Source organism: Leopardus geoffroyi, chromosome C1, assembly GCF_018350155.1.
Source record: "Leopardus geoffroyi isolate Oge1 chromosome C1, O.geoffroyi_Oge1_pat1.0, whole genome shotgun sequence".
Lineage (NCBI taxonomy): Eukaryota > Metazoa > Chordata > Mammalia > Carnivora > Felidae > Leopardus > Leopardus geoffroyi.
The window spans coordinates 100940285-100959756 of record NC_059328.1 but is presented as its reverse complement, the minus strand read 5'-3'; the positions used below and the strand labels follow the sequence as shown (position 1 = coordinate 100959756).

The following is a 19472-nucleotide window of genomic DNA, read 5'->3' as shown; positions in this document are numbered from 1 at the left end:
TGGAGAAGTGCTATTTTAGATACTAGATACTAGAGATATGATGTTGAGTAAAAGAAAATCCTTAACTTCATGGCACATTATCCTCTAGCATAGTGGTTCTCAAACTCAGGTACATATCCAAATCACGAGAGGTCTTATGAAAACAGATTGCTGAGAGCCACATTCACCTTACCTCCCAGGGCCGATTTCTGTTTTTGTTGTTTTTTTTAAATTTTTTAATGTTTATTTATTTTTGAGAGACAAAGACACAGAGAGAGCAGGGGACGGACAGAGGGAAACACAGAATCCAAAGCAGGCTCCAGGCTCTGAGCTGTCAGCAGAGAGCCCAACGTGGGGCTCGAACCCATGAACCGTGAGACCATGTCCCGAGCCAAAGTTGGATGCCCAACCGACTGAGCCACCCAGGTGCCCCTGAAACACTGGTTATTGACAAAAGATACAAGTGAAGAAGATAAGCCAAGCTTCTCTGGTCTTGATACAAAGTGAAAAGTGCCCCAAACACCTATGCATCTTAAAAAATACAACACCAAACAGAAATTACACCCTTTTTCTGGGAGCTGCGTTTTGTTGCTGGTTTCTACATTTGGTTTAACTCTACAGAAACTATTTCTGATTACACTCTCCTTCAGCCTACCTTAACAGAAAAATAATCAATGCCAGCTCTCTTTAATATTTTCTTTTAGTAATCACTTAGCGGCCTCATTTTTCCTCACCTAAGAACCAACAAAAGCCAGTTAAAAATCAAGAAAAGAATTATTAACAATGTGATAATGCTGTTAGCCCATGCCATTTGATCAATTCTTCCCCAATTCCTCTTATTTCTCCAGCCCCTTAACTAGAATTGGTCCTCTTGGTAGTCTTTGGCCATCTACCAATTCTTTCCACAGTATTTTCCTTGGAGACTTCATATAGGATGCCTGGGCCCAGGGACACCTACATCTCTATTCCTGTCCATATACGTGAATACAAATAACAGAGTTCCAAAAACTTATGAAATATTCCCAAAGACCTTGCAGCATCTCCTTGAACATATGTAAAACCAAACCTACCTTGCTTCCTGAACCCCTCATTTGTTCCTTTTTCTAAGACACACAACCCTCCCAGCCATTCAGGCTCAAAACCTTGTAGCAACCTTTGGCTCGTTAATAAAAAAATATTATTATAGCAGCCAAGACTTAAAGGGTACTTATAAATAGCGATGTATTAAATAAATACACCTGAGTAAACATACGTGGTTGTTTAATGACAAATAGCAACTGAGTGAATTAAAAGGGTTAATACACGTAAGGCATTTAGAAAAGCATCTAAAGTATTGTAAATATACCTATAAAAAATTCTTCACAATAACCTTCAAAGTCGGTACTATTCTTACCCCCATTTTACGGACAAGGAAACTAAGCAAAGGGATGTAAGATACTTTCTGTTCCAGCTCTTTGCCACTGGGTTCCTATCAGGTTAGTTGGTTTCCTTCCTTGTCCTGCCACCTTGCTTTCTTCACGTTGTTCCTCTCACCTAGAAAAACGTGCATTGTCCATGACCTATTTTTTTAAACCGGTGTTATTCTCTGAGGCCCACTTCCTCCGAGGCTAGACCAATCAATCCTCGCAGCCTTTTCAATTGCCTCCGTATTCAAACTACCTTCCATACAACTTGGCACTGGTCATTTGTGTCTCACGTGCACAGATCTCGACGCCTTTTAGAGAGAGGTCATGACCTAACTACCATCCCTGTTTCCAGGTATAGCCGCAGATCCCCAAAATACGTTGCTGCTATGATGCACTGAAGGGCTGGGACGTTGCGACAGACTTGTCAGACGTCCCTAACCCAAGTCTTCAGTCAGGACAGAGCGAGGGGGCTCCGCACACGGATCATGCTGCCCGAGCATCCTCTGGAGAGCCGCTGGACGCGCGGCACCTCTACTACCGCAGGGGCCAGCCCCGGGCGATTGCAGGTGGCCTCCGGGGACGTCGGTAGGTTCGCAGTCGCTCAGGTTCCCCTCCACCCTAGCAACCGGCCGCAAACGCCCCCGCCTCATCTGGGGCTGGTGCCCCGAAGGCCTCAGCCAGGACCGCGAGAAACGGGGTTGGAACGCCTGGCCCCCACCTTACCCACCTGGGCCTCCACGAGGATCCGGGCCGCTTGGACCCGCCCACAGTACCCGCCCCTTCCGGGTCCGCTCCACGACCCACTTCCGCCCGGCATTCCTTTTGCCTTCGAGGAGGAAATGACGTACGTGTGGGCTGTGGTTGGTGAGGGCCGGCCGGTAGCGGAAGCCGTGTTCGCCACTCAAAGCTCTTCCAGCTGGTCACTCCAGCCTCCTGGGACTTTGCCTCACCTGATCGCCGAGCTCCTGGCCGGGGGTGTCTGGGGATGCCGCTCGGCCGCTTTCTGCGAGGAGCTTAACCCGCCCCGCTGCCGCCCGGATGGGACCGCCGGAGTGCGGTGAGAGGCGGGACCTAGACCCGGGCCGGGGGGGGGGAAAGCGGAGCGGAGCGGGCGGGGGGCGCGGCTGGAGGCGCTCGGACTCGGCCCCGGCTGGGGGTGCGGACGGAGAGGGTTAGTGCTGTCCGCCCTCTGGGAGAATGAGCCTGCCACTTCTTCCCCAGCGGTTGGTTGGGCTCTTCTGGCCCGCAGCACTGTCGGGGACGACTTATCGACAAGAAGACAGGGTAGGCACACCTGGGTACCAGGGCCAGTGGTGCTGCAGTCACTGGGGAGGCACGCGCCCTGGATGCAGGTGAGATAGGGCGGCTGGGACCCCTGCAGGTTACAGCCCCACGGTCAAGTGTATGTTGCCGCGCGTGTGGACGGGGCGTTCCACAAACCGAGAGCAGGTCGAGTCAGGGCTGGATAGGCGCCGAGCCCAGGATGCTGAGTTGTCTGGATCCCCGCAGTCCCTGGAGTGACATTGGTCTGGCTTTGTGTTTCCGCTCCCTGACCGCTTGAGGGGGAAGTGACCAGTGCTGACTCCTCCTTGCGTGGTAATCGAGGTTTAGGTACTCTGTCACCAAGTGGAAATTAGGCTTTCTGTCTTGCAGCTCTGTCCGCTTCTATTCTTGGGCTGCACAGAAATGTTCAGAAATGAGTTCTGATGTGTGTAGTTGTGGAAAATTAAAGCTAACAAAAAGCTCTACGATGGAAATAAGCCTTTGCCTTTGCTTATTTAACAAGCTGTCTGCAGTCAACCTAGAAATGAGACATTTATCTAAATTATCTGATTATCTTCAGACGTTTCTGGAGTTCTTAACACATGTGCAGCTGGTCTTCCATATTCAAGAAAATTGCAATAGTAGCGATTGAGACTATAGATAGATGTAGCACTGTAGGTGTTTTGAAACAAGATTACCGTGGCTTGGATGAATGAGAAAGGAGGAAATTGTGGCAACAAACTATTATTTCAGTAAATGTTATGGGGAAGGGAGCATTTAGGTGGGTGTGTATAGTTAAAATCTCCTATAGGTGATATGCATTATATAATTAGAAAAAATGTGTGCTTCAGTAGAAAACTGCATAATCTAGATTCTATCTAGAAAGCTATTCCAAGAAAGCTATTTTACAACTCTGTGAACTCTAGATAACTAATGTCAATACTGTATAATTTTTGTCTATAGACATGTAGATTTTGTCCTCTTAAAGATTCAGTGGAAGTTGCCTTCCTGTACGTTCATTTCAATATTCCTGATCAATATGTTCAATTTTGGAATTCCCTTCAATCTACCACCTGTCTGGTTTGCTTTTGAGTTAAATAAAATGTTGGATACCTACTCATTTTTATATTTGAATGAGTCATGATTTTACTTAAAATTTCTCTTAATATTTTATGAAATATGCGGAGGGACAATCACAAATGGAAAAAATAATTTTAATAAAAGTTGGGGTAAGAGCAGCTGTGATTGAGTGCCAAGATAATGCATTTTATAAAATTCCCAACTCATACAGTATTTAAAGAGAATAACACTAATTTCTCATAAGTTTCACATTGTCCAATTTGTATTAATTGTATTAATACTAATCATTAAAACTTAGTAAAGTTCTTTATTTTTAAAAAGGTTTTAATGTTCATTTATGTTTGAGAGAGAGAGACCCAGAGTGTAAGTGGGCAAGACCAGAGAGAGGGAGGGAGATGCAGAAACTGAAGCAGCCTCCAGGCTCCCAGCTGTCAGTACAGACACGAATGTGGGGCTCGAACTCACAAACCATTATATCATGACCTGAGCCAAGTCTGACGCTTAACCAACTGAGTCTTTCAGGCGCCCCTAGTTAAATGAAGTCCTTTTAATATGAAGGTGGTACTATGAACTCACCTTTGGAGCATGTGCTTTCGGTGGTTTTGAATGATAATGTTAAATTTGACCTGGGCCATTGATACCACTTAGAAATATTTGTTAAACGGTATTTATTGTTGACATATCTTTATTGCCTTGGTTTGTTGTTCCACCTAAGTAACTTAAAAATAAAGTTATTTCTATTTGCATAGAATAATTCGTAAATATGATAGATTTGGTGTTGGGAGGAGGTACTCTAGATGAATATCTAATGTGCCCTGGAGTTTTAAATACCGAAATACAAGGCATAAGGAAGGGTAAATCTGTAATTTGTTTTGCTGTGTTTGCACAGTGAAAAGAGAGCTGGTGATTAATGGAGGTCAAAAGCATGGACCAGCTCTCTATGTACTTTTACCCAGGCCTGTCCAAACAATGTAAACATTTAAAAAAAAAAAAAAAAACAAGCAAACAGATTTAAAGTTCTTGTTTTTCTCTTTTAAATGATACCATTTTCTTTTTATCCAGACAAAAACCAGGTTATCTTGAGACAGTGATCTAGGCTATTCTGCCTGACCCTGCCTAGTCTTGAACAATAAAAATCTAATCCCTCTAGCCAATACAATTATTCATATAAAGCTTTATTTAGAGCACTTCTTAAACTGAAGGATTGCAGATTTGTTTAAAAACAAATGAGGACTTAACCTAAACATTGACAATATTTGAGGAAATAGACAAGCCATAGGGTAATGAGAATTGTTTATTCTCACTATGCATTTGAATCGTAAAGGATTTATCTTTAGGTCATCATTCATGAAGATATTGAAGGTAACCTTAAGATAGTATGGCTAAGGAAATAGATATGATCTATTCTAGAGTCTTCTGTTTGTCTCCTGTAGACTTTTTGATCCTGGGACATAGAAGTCTTGCCTCAGGAGCCTTTTAGACTAAGGTTTAGTGTTTACTTATGAACCTGCGCAAAGTACAGAACTGATTAACTGATATTCACTGGAAGGTCTTGCTCCTTAATGTTAACCAAAATTTGGCTTTAACTACATAGCACTGTGTTGCCTTTCCCTCCTCCCTCACCTGAGCATTCTGTGTTCTGTCATTGGGATTCTTAATTAGAGTCTGGGAACCTTCTCAAATTTATTTGCAAATCTTTCCTTATATCAGCTCATGTACTCACATTTTGGGTGGTGAAAAGGTCTTGATCTTTTTATGTGATTCCCAAAAGGGTCTGTGACACAAAAAATGTTAAGAACCCATATTCCTTAAGTATCAAGGATCAAATTTTCCTGCCTAGCTTGGCTTTGCTGCTCCATTTGTTTTATTGCCAAGGTGTGTGTGTTGGAGAAAAGGGGAGATTTAAATCTCTTTTTGATGAGAAATACCAATTTCTGTTTAGAGATGGAAGTAAAAAAGAATTTATTCTTTGTTAAATGCTATGACACTTTCTATAGAATGCCATTCAACTTTGAGAGCTCTGAAGCATGTTTATTGCTCATTTAGCACCCAATATCTTCAGGGGCACAATGACTTTTAAGATCTGGGAAGGAGGTCCAACAAATTATATGGATAAGATGTGATCGGAGATACAAGCCAACCACCCACTAGTGTACTGTCAAAGAGGATAGTAGAGTTTCAGGGAAAGAATGACCAATAGTTAATGCAACTAAAATTTGATTAGCTCCTGGATTTAACATTTGGGCAGTCATTGTTAGACCTTGAAAGAGCAATTTTAGCATCGTTACCAGAGGTGCCAACAAAACTGCAGTAGGTTGAATAAATGGAAGAAAAGGAGATAGATCTCCAAAACAGATTATGTTTATGAAGTTAGGTCGTAGAATGAGGCATTTAGCTGGCATCTGAAGAAGAAATAGGGTAGGACTTTTTTTTTTTTTTTTTAAGAATAGGAGGACAGAGGGGAAGGAGAGATCAGATATTGTGAAGGAAGAGTTATTACCTTTTCACTTAGAGGAGAGCTGGTAAAGTGGAGTAAAATGCATTATTTGAAGGCAGTTGGGCCGCCTTAAAAGTGCAGCTCCCAGATTTATCCTCACCTCTGTAAAACCTGTCTACTTTTGGTCTCAACTGTCGCGTCCTGGAAGAGACATTCTCTCCGATCTAAGTTAGCTTTCCACCTTGTTCTTCCTTACAGAACACTTCTCACAAATTTCAGCTATGCAGTATATTTGTTTCTGTGATTATATATTTGTGTGATTTTTGTGAGTCTCCCTCTTCCAGTAGAATCTCAGCATCTAACAATACTTAAGTAATTGAATGCCTGGGACATAGTAGGCAAATAAGCATTTATTGTCTTATAACTTCTATGGGCCAGGAATTCAGAATTCAGTAGCAGCTTAGTTGTGTGGTTCTGGTTCATGAGCCTCTCTCGTGAGGTTGCGGTCAGGATGTCAGCTGGGGCTGAAGTCATTTGAAGCCCAACTGAGGCTGGAGGATCTAAGGGGATTCCTTCACCTGCCTGGGCATCAATGCTGGTTGTTGGCAGGAACTCTTAGGTACTTCCCATGGGGACCTTCTCATGGGCTTCTTGAGTGTCCCACATCGTAGGAGCTAACTTCCTCAGAGCAAGCACTCCAAGAGAGCACAATATCTTTTATGACTCATCCTTCAAAGTCATATACTATCATTTCTGCAGATTCTATTGGTTGGTATATGGGCCAGCCCTGTTAACATTGTCAGAGGCAGCTGTACCGGGGCATTGATATCAGGAATCGGCATCATTGAAGGACATCTTGGAGGATGTCCACCGCAAATGCTATATGGTGTAGCATAGAGTCACCCAAGAATTACTAACACAGTTTCCTAGTATTTCCTAATAGTGTTGATGGAGGGCCTCGGAAAACATGCATTTGTCTTGGCAGCAGACAGGATACTGACTGTTTTTCTAATAGCATAAGACTAGAATGAGAGAAAAAAGATGTTGGGTTGATCTGGGTTTTAGGGGTTAACAAATCATTACAAGAGCAGACATTGAGATAAATAAGTGTATCTTAATTCAGCAGTTGGTTTGGTTTATTTGGTACTGTCTTTGACAGCAAGTGTTTTGGTCTTTGCCACACGTGGAGCCATAACTTTATCTCCGCAGTGGTGCAGGTGACTTTCACCTTGGCTCTGAGAAAGTTGTAACAGGTAACTTTTCATCGTACTTTGCTTTGTGCCAGATGATATTGTGTAATCCTCAAAATAACCCTGTAAGTAGATTACTCTTATTTTCGAAATAAGGAAACCTGGCTTGCAGTTAAGGATGACCCAACTGTTATGTCCTAGACCTAAACTCAGGCCTGCTGATAACAGAGTCTAAGCTTTTACTTTGTACCACCCTGCCTCTCCCTCACAGTGTAATTGCACATGGAAGGATTTATCTTAAAACACTGAAGAAGCCAGATTCAAAATTGTACATACATTATGATTTCACCTATCATAGAAAAAGATAGGAACTACATAAAAATTGGGGAGTTTTTCCCCCTGTTACTTCCCCCCTCCAAATGTTCTATAAGTGGATATTAGAGTTAGAAAAGTTATTTTAAAGAAGTAATTTTGAGGGCGTCTGGCTGGCTCAGTCGGTTGGGCGTCCGACTTCGGCTCAGGTCATGATCTCGCAGTCCGTGAGTTCGAGCCCCGCATCGGGCTCTGGGCTGACAGCTCAGAGCCTGGAGCCTGTTTCGGATTCTGTGTCTCCCTCTCTCTCTCTCTGACCCTCCCCTGCTCATGCTCTGTCTCTCTCTGTCTCAAAAATAAATAAATGTTTAAAAAAAATTTTTTTTAAATAAAAAAATAAAGAAGTAATTTTGTTCTGAAAGTTGGCACTCGAGTTTGCAAAATGAACACTAACTCTGTGTTTAATGGACTTTTTTATGTTATAGCTAAGTTTCAGCATGAGTCATTGTCTTCAGAAATCTGTGAATAATTTTTTTTAACTATGAATTTCTGCAAAATGTCATTCCATTGAGCTCCAGGCAGTTCAACTGTGGAAAATAAATGTCTCTATTTGTCCTCTCTTCAGCTTGTCCAGCTCAGGTTTGCATACTTGTTAACAGATCAACAGATCTCGTGATTGCCTCCAGTTTCAAAGGCCAATTGGATGGATTAAACACTGACTTCTGATAAAATTAATTTATTTCAAAATAATTTCAAAGGCGTATTTATATCGAATAAGAATAATCCTCTTACATAGTTTTATCATGGTATCATCTATAAGGCCTTTCTGAAATTGTTATATAAACGATCACACTTCCCACGCCACAGTGCTGGCGCAGGAGCTAACATATTGTGCCTAATCCATGGTTCGTTCCATTTAGTATCTCACATTTCTCAGCAAGAAACACCAAGGAATTAAATGAAGAAAGGCATGTTTGTTCTCCTTCTCTAACAACAAACCTTAAGGTCACACAGAAAACTCTAACAAGAAGTTCACAGCCCAGCTGATCATCTGCCTGCTCAGTGGTGACAGTGATCTGTAACTTATCAAACACACTAATCAGTTCTTGGCCCTGTGACTCGGCATTTCAGTAGCACTTCCCTTAGCTGATCTTCTCAAACATTCCTTAAAATGCTTTCTTCACCTGGCTTTTAGGCTTTTAGGCTATTTCCTGGTGTTCCTCCCTATCCTTTTATTCCTCTTTATCATTTTTTTTTTTTTTTTTGACTTGTCCTCTTTCCAACCTGTAAGTTTTGCCTGAGGACTCAGTCCTTGGATCTCTTTTCTCCATTTGTATGGTCTCTTTTGGTAATCATGTCGGGTTCCCATAGCCTTAAATGCCACCCACACGCTGAGTCTTCCAGATTTATATCTGTAGCCCGACCTCTTCTCTGAGCTCTAGCCTCTTACAGCCAATTGCATGTCTGACTTCAATACTTGGCCATATGAGGAGCATCTCAAACTTAACACGTGCAAAAACATATGAGGAAAAACGACCGTGATTATCACTCCACTGCACAACCTACTCCAGCCTTCCTCTTCTCTGTAAATAGCATTAGCATCTACTCAGTTGCTCGAGCCAGAAATCTAGGAATTACCTTTGATTCTTTTCTTTTCCCTCATCCTTCACAGCCATTTAGCAAGTCTCGTTGCCTCTACCTTCAAAATACATTCCAAATCCAACCGTTTCTCACCACCTTCTTCACCATGTCACCTAGATCCCTGCAGCAGTTTTCTACTGGTCTCTGGTTTTACTCTCGCCGTCACTCCATTTCACGGTAGCTAGAGTAATCTTACCAGGTGTTGTTTATATTAAGTCATTGCCTCTGTCAAGATCCTCTAACAGCTTCCCCTCCTGTTTACAATAAGACCGAACCTTCTCATCAGGGCTTACAAACTGCATCATCCAGCCTTTCCATCTCTCACCAACCTCAGTCACCTACCACTTATTACCTAGCTTATTCTACTGTATCCACATCGGCCTCCTCACCCTTTCTGGGATACACCAAGCTCCTTCCTGCCCTCTGGGCCTTTACTCTTGCTATTTCCTCTGCCTGAAACACTGCAGGGCTTCATGTTGCCTGCTCTCTCACTTTATTTAGCTCTCTACTCAGATATCCCCTTTTCTCTTGTAATACTTATTGCCCTCAGTCTTTCTTTAGATACCTGCTTGCCTGTTTGGTTACTGTTTATCATCTCCTCTCCAGGAAGCATAAGCTCAGTAAGTGCATGGACTTGCTGTCTTATTCACCGGTGCATCCCCCGTGCCTCGAACAATACCTGACCCATGACAGATGCTCATAGAGATTTATTGGATGAATGAATCTGCATTTTACTGCAACAGCTGTCTGGCTTCTTGGCAAATTAAATATCCTCTACTCATGCTGAATTTCCCATGGCCTCTCTGTAGTACTTGATACCGTGTGTCTTCCTATCACCCTCTTCTAATTTCTACGTTTCTGTACAACCCATCTTCCTACCACATCATTGTCTCCTGCCATATCTTGTAAATTGTCCAGTCCTGTTAATTCTTCCTTTGTATGTATATTGCCTCTCAAATCCACGCCTTCTTCTCCGTCTGCTTCTCTACTAAGTTCAAACTTTTATACTTGATTGCAGGAGCCTCCCCGCTTTTCCTTTTGTCTTACTCAGTTATCATTGAGTAAGATCTTATCTCCATGTTATCATTCCACTGAACTCTTCAGATTGTGCATATTATTTATCTTGGTATCTCTTGCAGCACCTAGCACCACCCCCGCCCCCATAGCAGACACTCTGTGAATGCTGAATGAATTGTCCTGTGTTTCTAGAAAGTAGAACTGGTGGATCATGTGATTATTTTAATGACTATAATTCTTTGAAAAGAATTTGTGCTTCAATAATCCCCCTTTCTTCTTTAGAGAAACTGTAGCAATTCTTTGTTGTATATTGATTCTTATGGAGTGTTTAAGTGACTAATCACACAATGTACTATGAGAGCATTTCACAGTAGAGATTTGTTTTTTGATCTAATGGAAGTAAAGTAGTATCTGTACTTGTGTTAAAATGGTTCTTTCTTTTCTTTTAAGCTGAAGTCTCCAGTGAATATTGAATTGCTGAGAAATTTGGGGAAAGACCAGCTGAAGTTCCCATTCCATGGATCCCTTGGGTGCCCCTTCCCAGTTTGTGGATGTGGATACGCTACCCAGCTGGGGCGACTCATGTGAAGATGAATTAAATACTTCCGATACTGCAGCTGAAACATTGCAAGAAAATACCGTTAGATCACCTTTTCTTTACAACAAGGATATCAGCGGGAAAGTGATTCTTTGGTAATTCTTTGACTAAATCATACCAAAATATGATAATCTCATAATTTTTTTCTAAATTATTTTTTTTCTCATTGTTTCTTCTAAACTCCTTTATTCTCATAACTTCTAAACTTTTTTGTGAGCCCTAGCTCTGTTAACGTATCATTTTGCACATACTTACACAGTTTTATTGAGGTATAATTGACATACAATAAGCTGCGTATTTTTAAAGTGTACAGTTTGGTACACTTTGACATGTGTATATCCGTGAACCTGCTCTCCCATTCCTATCACCACAGCCAACTTAATATATTTATCACCCCCAAAAGTGTGTTTTGTGTCCTTGCATAATCCCTCCTTCATGCCCCCCCTGACTCCACATCCCATTAATCTTTCTGTCACTATAGATTAATTTGCATTTTCCAAAGTTTTATGTAAATGGAATCACGTACTCTTTTTTTCATCTGGCCACCTTCGTTCAGCGTGATCATTTGAAAGTTCATCTATGTTGTGTCTGTTAGTAGTAGTGCCTTTCTTCTTTTAAAAAAAGCTTTATTGAGATATAAATTCATATCTCATACAGTTTATCAGTTTAAATTGTAGAAGTCAGTGGTGTTTAGTGTATTCACAAAGTTGTGTAACCATCACCACAGTCAATTTTAGAACATTTTCATCACCCCAAAGTCCTCTACCCATTAGCAGTCATTCCCTGTCTCCCTATCTCTCAGCTGCAGCCAACCACTAATCTACTTTCTCTGTGTATAGATTTGTATACTGGGGACATCTCATGTAAATGGAGTCAGTTGTGACTTGGTATGTTTTAAAGATTCATCCATGTGGTAGTGTGAATCAGTACTTCATTCCTTTCTATGGCCAGATAATATTCCCTGTATGGATATACATACCTATGCCATTTGTCAGTGTTAGTTCATTAGTTGATAGACATTTGGGTTCTTTCTCCTCTTTGGCTATTAGGAATAATGCTGCTGTGGTAAACTCTCGAAACCAACCACTTTCAGCTCTATAAGCACTCTGTTGCAATGAAAGCAATACGGAAGAAGGAAAGAAAGAACACGATTCTGTGGGTAGCAGCTTTGCAGCGTTTGCATTGAAGATCTAAGATGCCAGATTAGTCTTCCTGAGTCCGGAACTCCTTTTCTACTGTTGCTTAAGGTTGTGAGCTAGCAAAACCAATGTTGTAAGGGGAGTGAGGATAGAACGTTTTGAAATAATTAGCAGTTAGCTTTTTTATCTCCCTCCTCTTCCCCACATTTGTTCTTTGTTCATCGTTTCCTCAGGAAAGGAGACGTGGCATTACTGAACTGTACGGCCATTGTGAATACCAGCAATGAAAGTCTTACAGATAAGAACCCTGTGTCAGAGAGTATCTTCATGCTCGCAGGACCCGATTTGAAGGAGGACCTCCAGAAACTTAAGGGTGAGTGAGTTTTCCTAGGTATGTTATTGTTAGGACACATTTTTGATATTTAAAGAAGCATGATTTGCATTTAATGAGAATACTAAGTAGATGCAGTTATTTTGTTTTTGTTTAAACTACATAAAAACAGCTTTTGAAAGCCCCACATTGTGTTAGAAACTGAACACTGAGACTTTACTCTCAGTAAAACTCCTCTGTCATGTTCTTGAATTTAAAAATGCTAGTTACGATAGCCAGTTAAGTCTTTGGTAGCATTTTCTTGGCTGTATATTTTCTTGCACAAATAAGCCTTGTGAAACAACTATCCTTTCTCTAAACTGAAAAATTCTATCATTATTTGATATTGATAGAGAATTTTTCGTATACCTCAAGGAGAGTAAATGTTGCACTTTGGAAATGAAGTTGACTTAGTGATAAAACCAAAATGCATTGTAAGGACAAATATATTCTCGATTACTTTTGCACTTGCTTTTTTTTTTTTTTTTTTTTTTTTTTAACCAGAACCTTCTTCTGAGAATATTTCATTAGAAATGGAGACAGGGAAGAGTTCCATTAGTTCAGAATCTTGTTTACCTTATTTGCATTCATTTTCTTGAATTACCAACCTGGCAAGCCAAGTTACTATTATTTGAGCCCAAATAGAATATTGTGAAATTCAGTCAGCCCATTTTATAAAAGGTATTTAGGAAATACAGCAATGGTTCTTAAAATGTAAATAACAGATATCACCTGTATAAAATCTTGAGTTTTTTTGATCTCTACCATTTATCAGTGAAAACTGGTTTCTAACCTAATAAGAATATTAGAATTTGAAGAGGAATGCTTAATAATGCTGATTCCATGAAAGAGAGGATAGAGAGAGAAGAATTACATTATCTGATCAAGAAACTGAACTATATGATAGCTGAAGGAGGAAAAAAGCCCTCAATTAAACTGAAAACATGATACCGGGAAGAACATGTAGAAATTAGAAAATGCAGTAGAGATAATACTGACAAGTTCTTTGATAAAGGTAATAGAGAAGCTGGTCTGGAAAAATTCCTTACGGCCTGTGTGTGTGTGTGTGTGTGTGTTCTCACACCTTAGAGCTAGACGGAAGGGTAAGAGAAAGAAAGTAATCAAATTTAATGTAAGCATACAAATGAAACCTCAGTATTTGACAACATGTGTCTGAGAGTCTCTAAGCAGGAGTTCATGTTGTAACTCTGCCCTTCACTAACTAGTGTAGTGTAAAACCGGTCACTTCACCGCTGAGCCTGACTTTCCTACTCTCTAAAGTGGCATGGTGATGATAGTCTCTACCTCAGTTCCTGACACATCACAAGAGCTCAGCGAGTATTTGGGGATAGAAACAGTATCATGAAAAGTAAATGAAATAATAGACATTAAGTTCAAAGTACATTCTAGTATTTAGTGTTACTGCTGCTGTTAGTTACAGGCCCCAATTGTTTGATGCGTCTCTGCAAACCTGAGGAAAGATTATTAATGATGCACTGCAGGCTGGATACTTAATCCTCTCCCCTTTTTACATTTTCAGTAAATGATTGCAAAGCATGACTTCCCAAATTTGTAGATGATAGAAAGTTGAGAGGAGTTAATAGGAGATGTTGGATGACCAAAGAGTTTTAAATATTCTGAGCTGACTGGAACCAGGAGCCAAAAAATGAAAACACTGACAGGGGTGAATATAAAAGTCTTGCAGTAAGTTTAAAACCTGAATTCTCCAAATTCAGGATGGGGAAGCCCAGTTTGACAACCCTTATTATATAAGAAAGTGTTTGCTATCAGTAAAATGGCATCGTCATTCTCTCCCATTTTTCACGCAGAAAACTTTAGGGTTAACGCTTTCTCCTCATTATCCCCCACATAAAGGCTGTCATCAAGCCATAAATATATCTTGAGTCTCTTTATCACCACTGCCTCCAACCTAGCCTGTCTTGCCATCATTCCCTGACTGGAGCTTCCCTTTCAACTGGTCTCCCTACATTCATTCTTCTTTACCTAAATCTATTTGCCACATACAGTAAGCATTTGCTTTTTAAATTGTAAATCCCTTCTTACTGCTTCCCTCCTTTGAACCGTGTAGTGGCCTCCCGTGACATTTAAAACACAAACTCCTTGAGCTGGTGTCCAAGGACTTACAAGATCTCAGGCACTTGCCTCTGGGCTCCTTCCATGTCCCTTTCTCCCTCCCTTACTGTACTTGAACCAAACTGATCGTTTAGCTCTTGTTCAATTTTGCATGTACTCTGCTCTTGCAGTTCTTAATTCTTCTTAAGTCTTTGCTTATTCTCTTCCTCGTATTTACTTCAGAATTTGCCAGTCTCCCCATGATATGTGCTCCCAGCCTGTGGTGCTTTTCTTTTGTGCTCTTATGACAATAGTAATTTCATAAATTGTTTATATGATGATGGGGTTCACATTAAACTTTGACCTCCATGAGGACAGGAACTGTATGTCTCCTTGGTCCCTGTGTGCCCGTACCCAGAGGAGTGGAGGCACCCTTTAAGTAGCAGATGAATGACTACAAACTCCCTGGAATGTTAAGTAACTAGACTCAGCAGTGATGATGTCTTATTTTTATTGAAAACACTAACAGTATCAGACTATGTCACCAGTAGCATCACAGAGGAGGGTAACGTGTTAACAGCTTAAAATAGACTGTTATAAGATGTTTTACGTAAGCCTCGTGATATTCATGAAGAAAAGAAACCTCTAATAGATACACAGAAGATAAAGAGAAAGGAATTAAAGCATACCAGTAAGAAAAATAAATCACAAAGCAAGACCGCAAGAGAGGAAAAAGAGGAACTTAAAAAAACCTCAGGAAACAATTAACAAAATGGCAATAGTAATTCCTTACCTAGCCGCAATTACTTTAAGCATGAAAGAACTAAGTTCTCCAATCAAAGGACACAGAGTGGTTGGTGGATAAAAAAACAAGACCCAGCAGTATAGTGTCTACAAGAGATTCACTTTAGCTTTGATGATACATGTAGGCTGAAAGTGCAGGGATGGTAAAAGATACTCTGTGCAAATGGAAACCAAAAGAGAACAAGAGTGGCTGTACTTCTGCCAGATAAAATAGACTTCCAGTCAGAATTGGTCACAAGAGACCGAGAAGGTCACTGTATGATGAAAAAGGGGTCAGTTCATCAAAGGGATGTAGCAGTTGTAAATATGTATGCACCCAACGTAGAAGCTCTTAAATATTTAAGGCAAATATTAAAAGACCTAAATGGTTGGGGCGCCTGGGTGGCTCAGTCGGTTAAGCGTCCGACTTCGGCTCAGGCCATGATCTCATGGTCCGTGCGTTCGAGCCCCGCGTCGGGCTCTGTGCTGACAGCTCAGAGCCTGGAGCCTGCTTCGGATTCTGTGTCTCCCTCTCTCTCTGACCCTCCCCCGTTCATGCTCTGTCTCTCTCTGTCTCAAAAATAAATACTAAAAAAAAAAAAAAAAAAAAAAAAAAAATTAAAAAAAAAAAGATCTAAATGGAGAAATAGCCATACAGTAGCAGGGACCACAGTACACCACTTTCAACACTGGATAGATCATCCAGACAAAATTAGTAAGGAAACAGCGGGCCTGAATTACACTGTGAGGTCAAATGAATGTAATAGGCATACCCAGAATAGTCCATCTAACAGCACCAGAGTGCAAATTTTTCTCAGGCACACACAGAACATTCTCCAGTGTAGAGCTTATGCGTCTCCATGTGCAAAAGAGAAGGAAAATACTTTCTCCTGCAATCAGGACCACTGTGTAGTTTTGCTACTTAAATGTTCTGTCACTTGGTACTTAATGTGCACATTTGCTAGGATGGGAGTACATGCACTGAGTTTTTTGATTGCTCTGTTATGAATAGGAGTCTTTGCTATAAGGATTAAAACAACTTTTGTGTTTCTTACTGTGGATGTTAGCATTTGGAGAGAAGTAAGTGAAGTTGAAAAGTCCTAACTAATCTTTACTGCTCCGATATTCAGGTTATCATACCAGCAGTGCTCCTTAGCAGAAGGGTAAAGGGCATGCTGGACAGAGTTTTGGCTGGAGTGAACTTGAACTTACTCAAGAAATCTGCATTTGTTCTGCAGGAATTAAAAATACTTTCAGGGTTGTGTTTTAACTGTTCATAATGATGTCAGGATTTAGGCTTTGGGTTAGAAGAGATCTGGGCTAGAAAGAACAAGTGGAAGGTTGGGAACGGTGTGCTTATTATTAGCATGAGTCTAGTCTCCAGAGTTCTGCATTTTGGTTAACAATTATTAAGGAAAGGGTGCGATTCCCAAAACGAGAGTATCCTGAACACTTAAAATTCTTTTCTGTTTCTGTAGTCTGTCTTCAGAGATCTTCAGGACTGATTCTGCCAATTGCCCCAATACATATTTCCTTACTTGCTTTATTTTTTTTTTTAATATATATTATGCCTTTCAAATAATTGCTTTCTAGTTACAGAAGCAGTAAATGTAAATTGTAGAAAGTACATGCACACAAGCTATGAAATAAATGAAAACTTAACATTTTCACCACACAGAGATCACCAGTACTCGTACTGTAGTGCATATTCTTCTGGATCTTTATGTGTATGTGGGCATACGCATACATTCTTAAATATTTTGTTACCAAAATAATTATATGTATACAGTGCATATCTTAAGATAATTATACACATACTGTTCTGCAGTCTGCTTTCTAGCAGATGAATTCTACCTTTTGGCTGTTCATCTAATACCCAAACCATAGTTTTAACTTTCCAGTTGACCCAGAAATGCCCTTTGCAGCTAGTTTATCCAAAGCAATATCCAATCTAGGGTCACACATTACATCTAATTGTTGTATCTTTTAAGATTTTGTTTTCATCCAACTCCATTCCCTTTTTATGACACTTGTTGAGTAAAGTAGGCCAACATGTCTTCCAAGATGGCTCACCTTCTGGGTTTATCTGCTTACCCGGAGGTACCATTTGGTCTGTCGCTTTATCCCTTGTATTTCCTATAACCTGGAAGTTGTATCTAATTGAATCAGATTTGGCTAAAGGATTTCATAGGTGATGTTGTATTGTGTACTTAGTATATCATATTGGGAGACGTATAAAATCTGATTGACCTGTTAGTGGACCATTACTGACACTAACATGGCTCTGGCTTAGAGTGATGACAGCTTGATTCTTCCATTTGTACAGTTGTTTTACCCTCTGTAGTCAATATGGGGTTATTTAAGTTCTATGAATACCCAGGACCCTGTCATACGTTCACATAATGGTTTTAGCAACATTTATAGTCCTTATCTGAGTCAGTAATTTCATTCAGATTGTGAAGTTGTAGGGGCGCCTGGGTGGCCCAGTTGGTTGAGTGTCTGATTTCAGCTCAGGATGTGATCTTGCAGTTTGTGGGTTCAAGCCCCACATGGGGCTCGCTGCTGTCAGCCTGTCAACATAGAACCCACTTCAGATCCTCTGTCCCTTTCTTTCCCCCTCTGCCTGCCCCTCCCCCGCTTGCACTCTCTCAAAAATTAATTAATTAATTAATTTTAACAAAAGATTGTGAAGTTGTATTTTTCTAAAACCTATCATCATATCCTTGGTTATTGGCTCACATTCCTCTAAAGTAGAGCCTTTCCCCAATAACTGACATGTGGTTACTCTGAGTTAGTTTCTATTAGAGGGCAGCATAAATGCTTAATTCTTTTAGTTACCATTTTTCAAACTAAGAATTGGTTATTAAACCAATTTGAGCTGCCTCAAATGGTGCCAAGTGATGTTTTTTTCCCTTTCTCTTTTTTGAGTATCAGTTCGTGCTTACGGCTTTTCATTGATCACTGTATATGTGGTTTTAAAAGTCAAAGAATCTTACATCGAAATATATAAAGGAAAGCAACAGTTCTTTGCCTTTCCCTTCCCTTTCTTCAGGGGCATATACTTTCAAACCTTTAACTTCCTTATTTTACTTCTATTTCCAAATAATATGCTACAACTACTGTATTGATTTTTTTCATTCTCTGTTGACTTCCTATTGTGGAAATTAAAGATTAAACTCTTATCCACTCCCTGCTTTTAACTATACAAAAAAAAAAAATTTTTTTTTTCACATTTTCTTCCCCCTTCACCCCTTTCCCCAATTGGTCTGTCAAATTTTTATTACATCGACATTCAGCCTTAACATTGTGACTGTATAAATATTGCTCGCTGCTCATTACAAAACGGATTTGAATTCTTTTTGTATAGCTATTTTCCTGAGTTATTGATTTGATTATTTAATATTCTAACTATCACTGATTCAATCTCAGACTTTTTTTTTTTTTTTTTCTTCTTCAACGTTTATTTATTTTTGGGACAGAGAGAGACAGAGCATGAACGGGGGAGGGGCAGAGAGAGAGGGAGACACAGAATCGGAAACAGGCTCCAGGCTCTGAGCCGTCAGCCCAGAGCCCGACGTGGGGCTCGAACTCACGGACCGCGAGATTGTGACCTGGCTGAAGTCGGACGCTTAACCGACTGCGCCACCCAGGCGCCCCAATCTCAGACTTTTAAATACGACTATAAACCTCTCAGTAAAGTCAAAAACTCTTGGTTATCTTTCAAGTCCATTTTCTTCTTGACAAGGTGCCTCCTGAAATCCACCGTCCTCTTTCCTCTCTAGGTTGTTCTCTATGCCTGCTGTATAGTTATTATCCTAGGAAATCCTTTTTTCTATTTAGTGAATCCTCCCATTTTCTGGATCTCTCATGCCTTTCTCTTCTTTGATGTATTCCTTCATTTTTGTGGATAAATCTACCGGAGATATCTGAGAAGGATGGGTGGGGACAAAATTACTGAGACCTTCCACCTTCATACTTAATTGAAAGTTTGGCTGAAAATGAAATTCTAAGCTAGTAATCCTTTTCCAGGTTTTGAAGGCATTGGTCCATTGTTTTCTGTTTTTATTATTGCTCTTGAAAACTCAGATGCTATTCTTGTTCTTGATTCTTTGTGTGATAATGTTTTTTTCTCTGGAAACTATGATCTCATCTTTCTGGTATTCTCCGTTTCATAGTTTCTCCAC

General features: G+C 40.4%; 2 protein-coding genes across 5 annotated transcripts in view; one reads left to right on the top strand and one right to left on the bottom strand.

Moving 5' to 3' along the window:
• The window catches only part of WDR3 (WD repeat domain 3), a 32318-nt gene extending 30137 nt beyond the window's left edge, over positions 1 to 2181 (bottom strand). The window contains exon 1 of one of the 3 annotated variants that reach the window (XM_045478821.1): positions 2113 to 2181. Coding sequence is in view for 1 of the 3 variants with exons in the window: in XM_045478818.1 (XP_045334774.1) it covers positions 1513 to 1535 (23 nt within the window). In the remaining 2 variants the exon portion in view is untranslated. Of the gene's footprint in view, positions 1 to 1512 lie in introns of all 3 variants that reach the window. The other 2 variants (XM_045478820.1, XM_045478818.1) reach the window with 2 other exon arrangements.
• Positions 2182 to 2230: 49 nt separating this feature from the next.
• GDAP2 (ganglioside induced differentiation associated protein 2) overlaps positions 2231 to 19472 on the top strand; it is a 67644-nt gene continuing 50402 nt past the window's right edge. Inside the window, exons 1-3 of one of the 2 annotated variants that reach the window (XM_045478822.1) lie at positions 2231 to 2442; positions 10775 to 11018; positions 12296 to 12435. In XM_045478822.1, coding sequence (XP_045334778.1) covers positions 10843 to 11018; positions 12296 to 12435 — 316 coding nt within the window. In that variant the 5' untranslated portion in view covers positions 2231 to 2442; positions 10775 to 10842. Of the gene's footprint in view, positions 2443 to 10774; positions 11019 to 12295; positions 12436 to 19472 lie in introns of those variants that run through there. The other variant, XM_045478823.1, reaches the window with a different exon arrangement.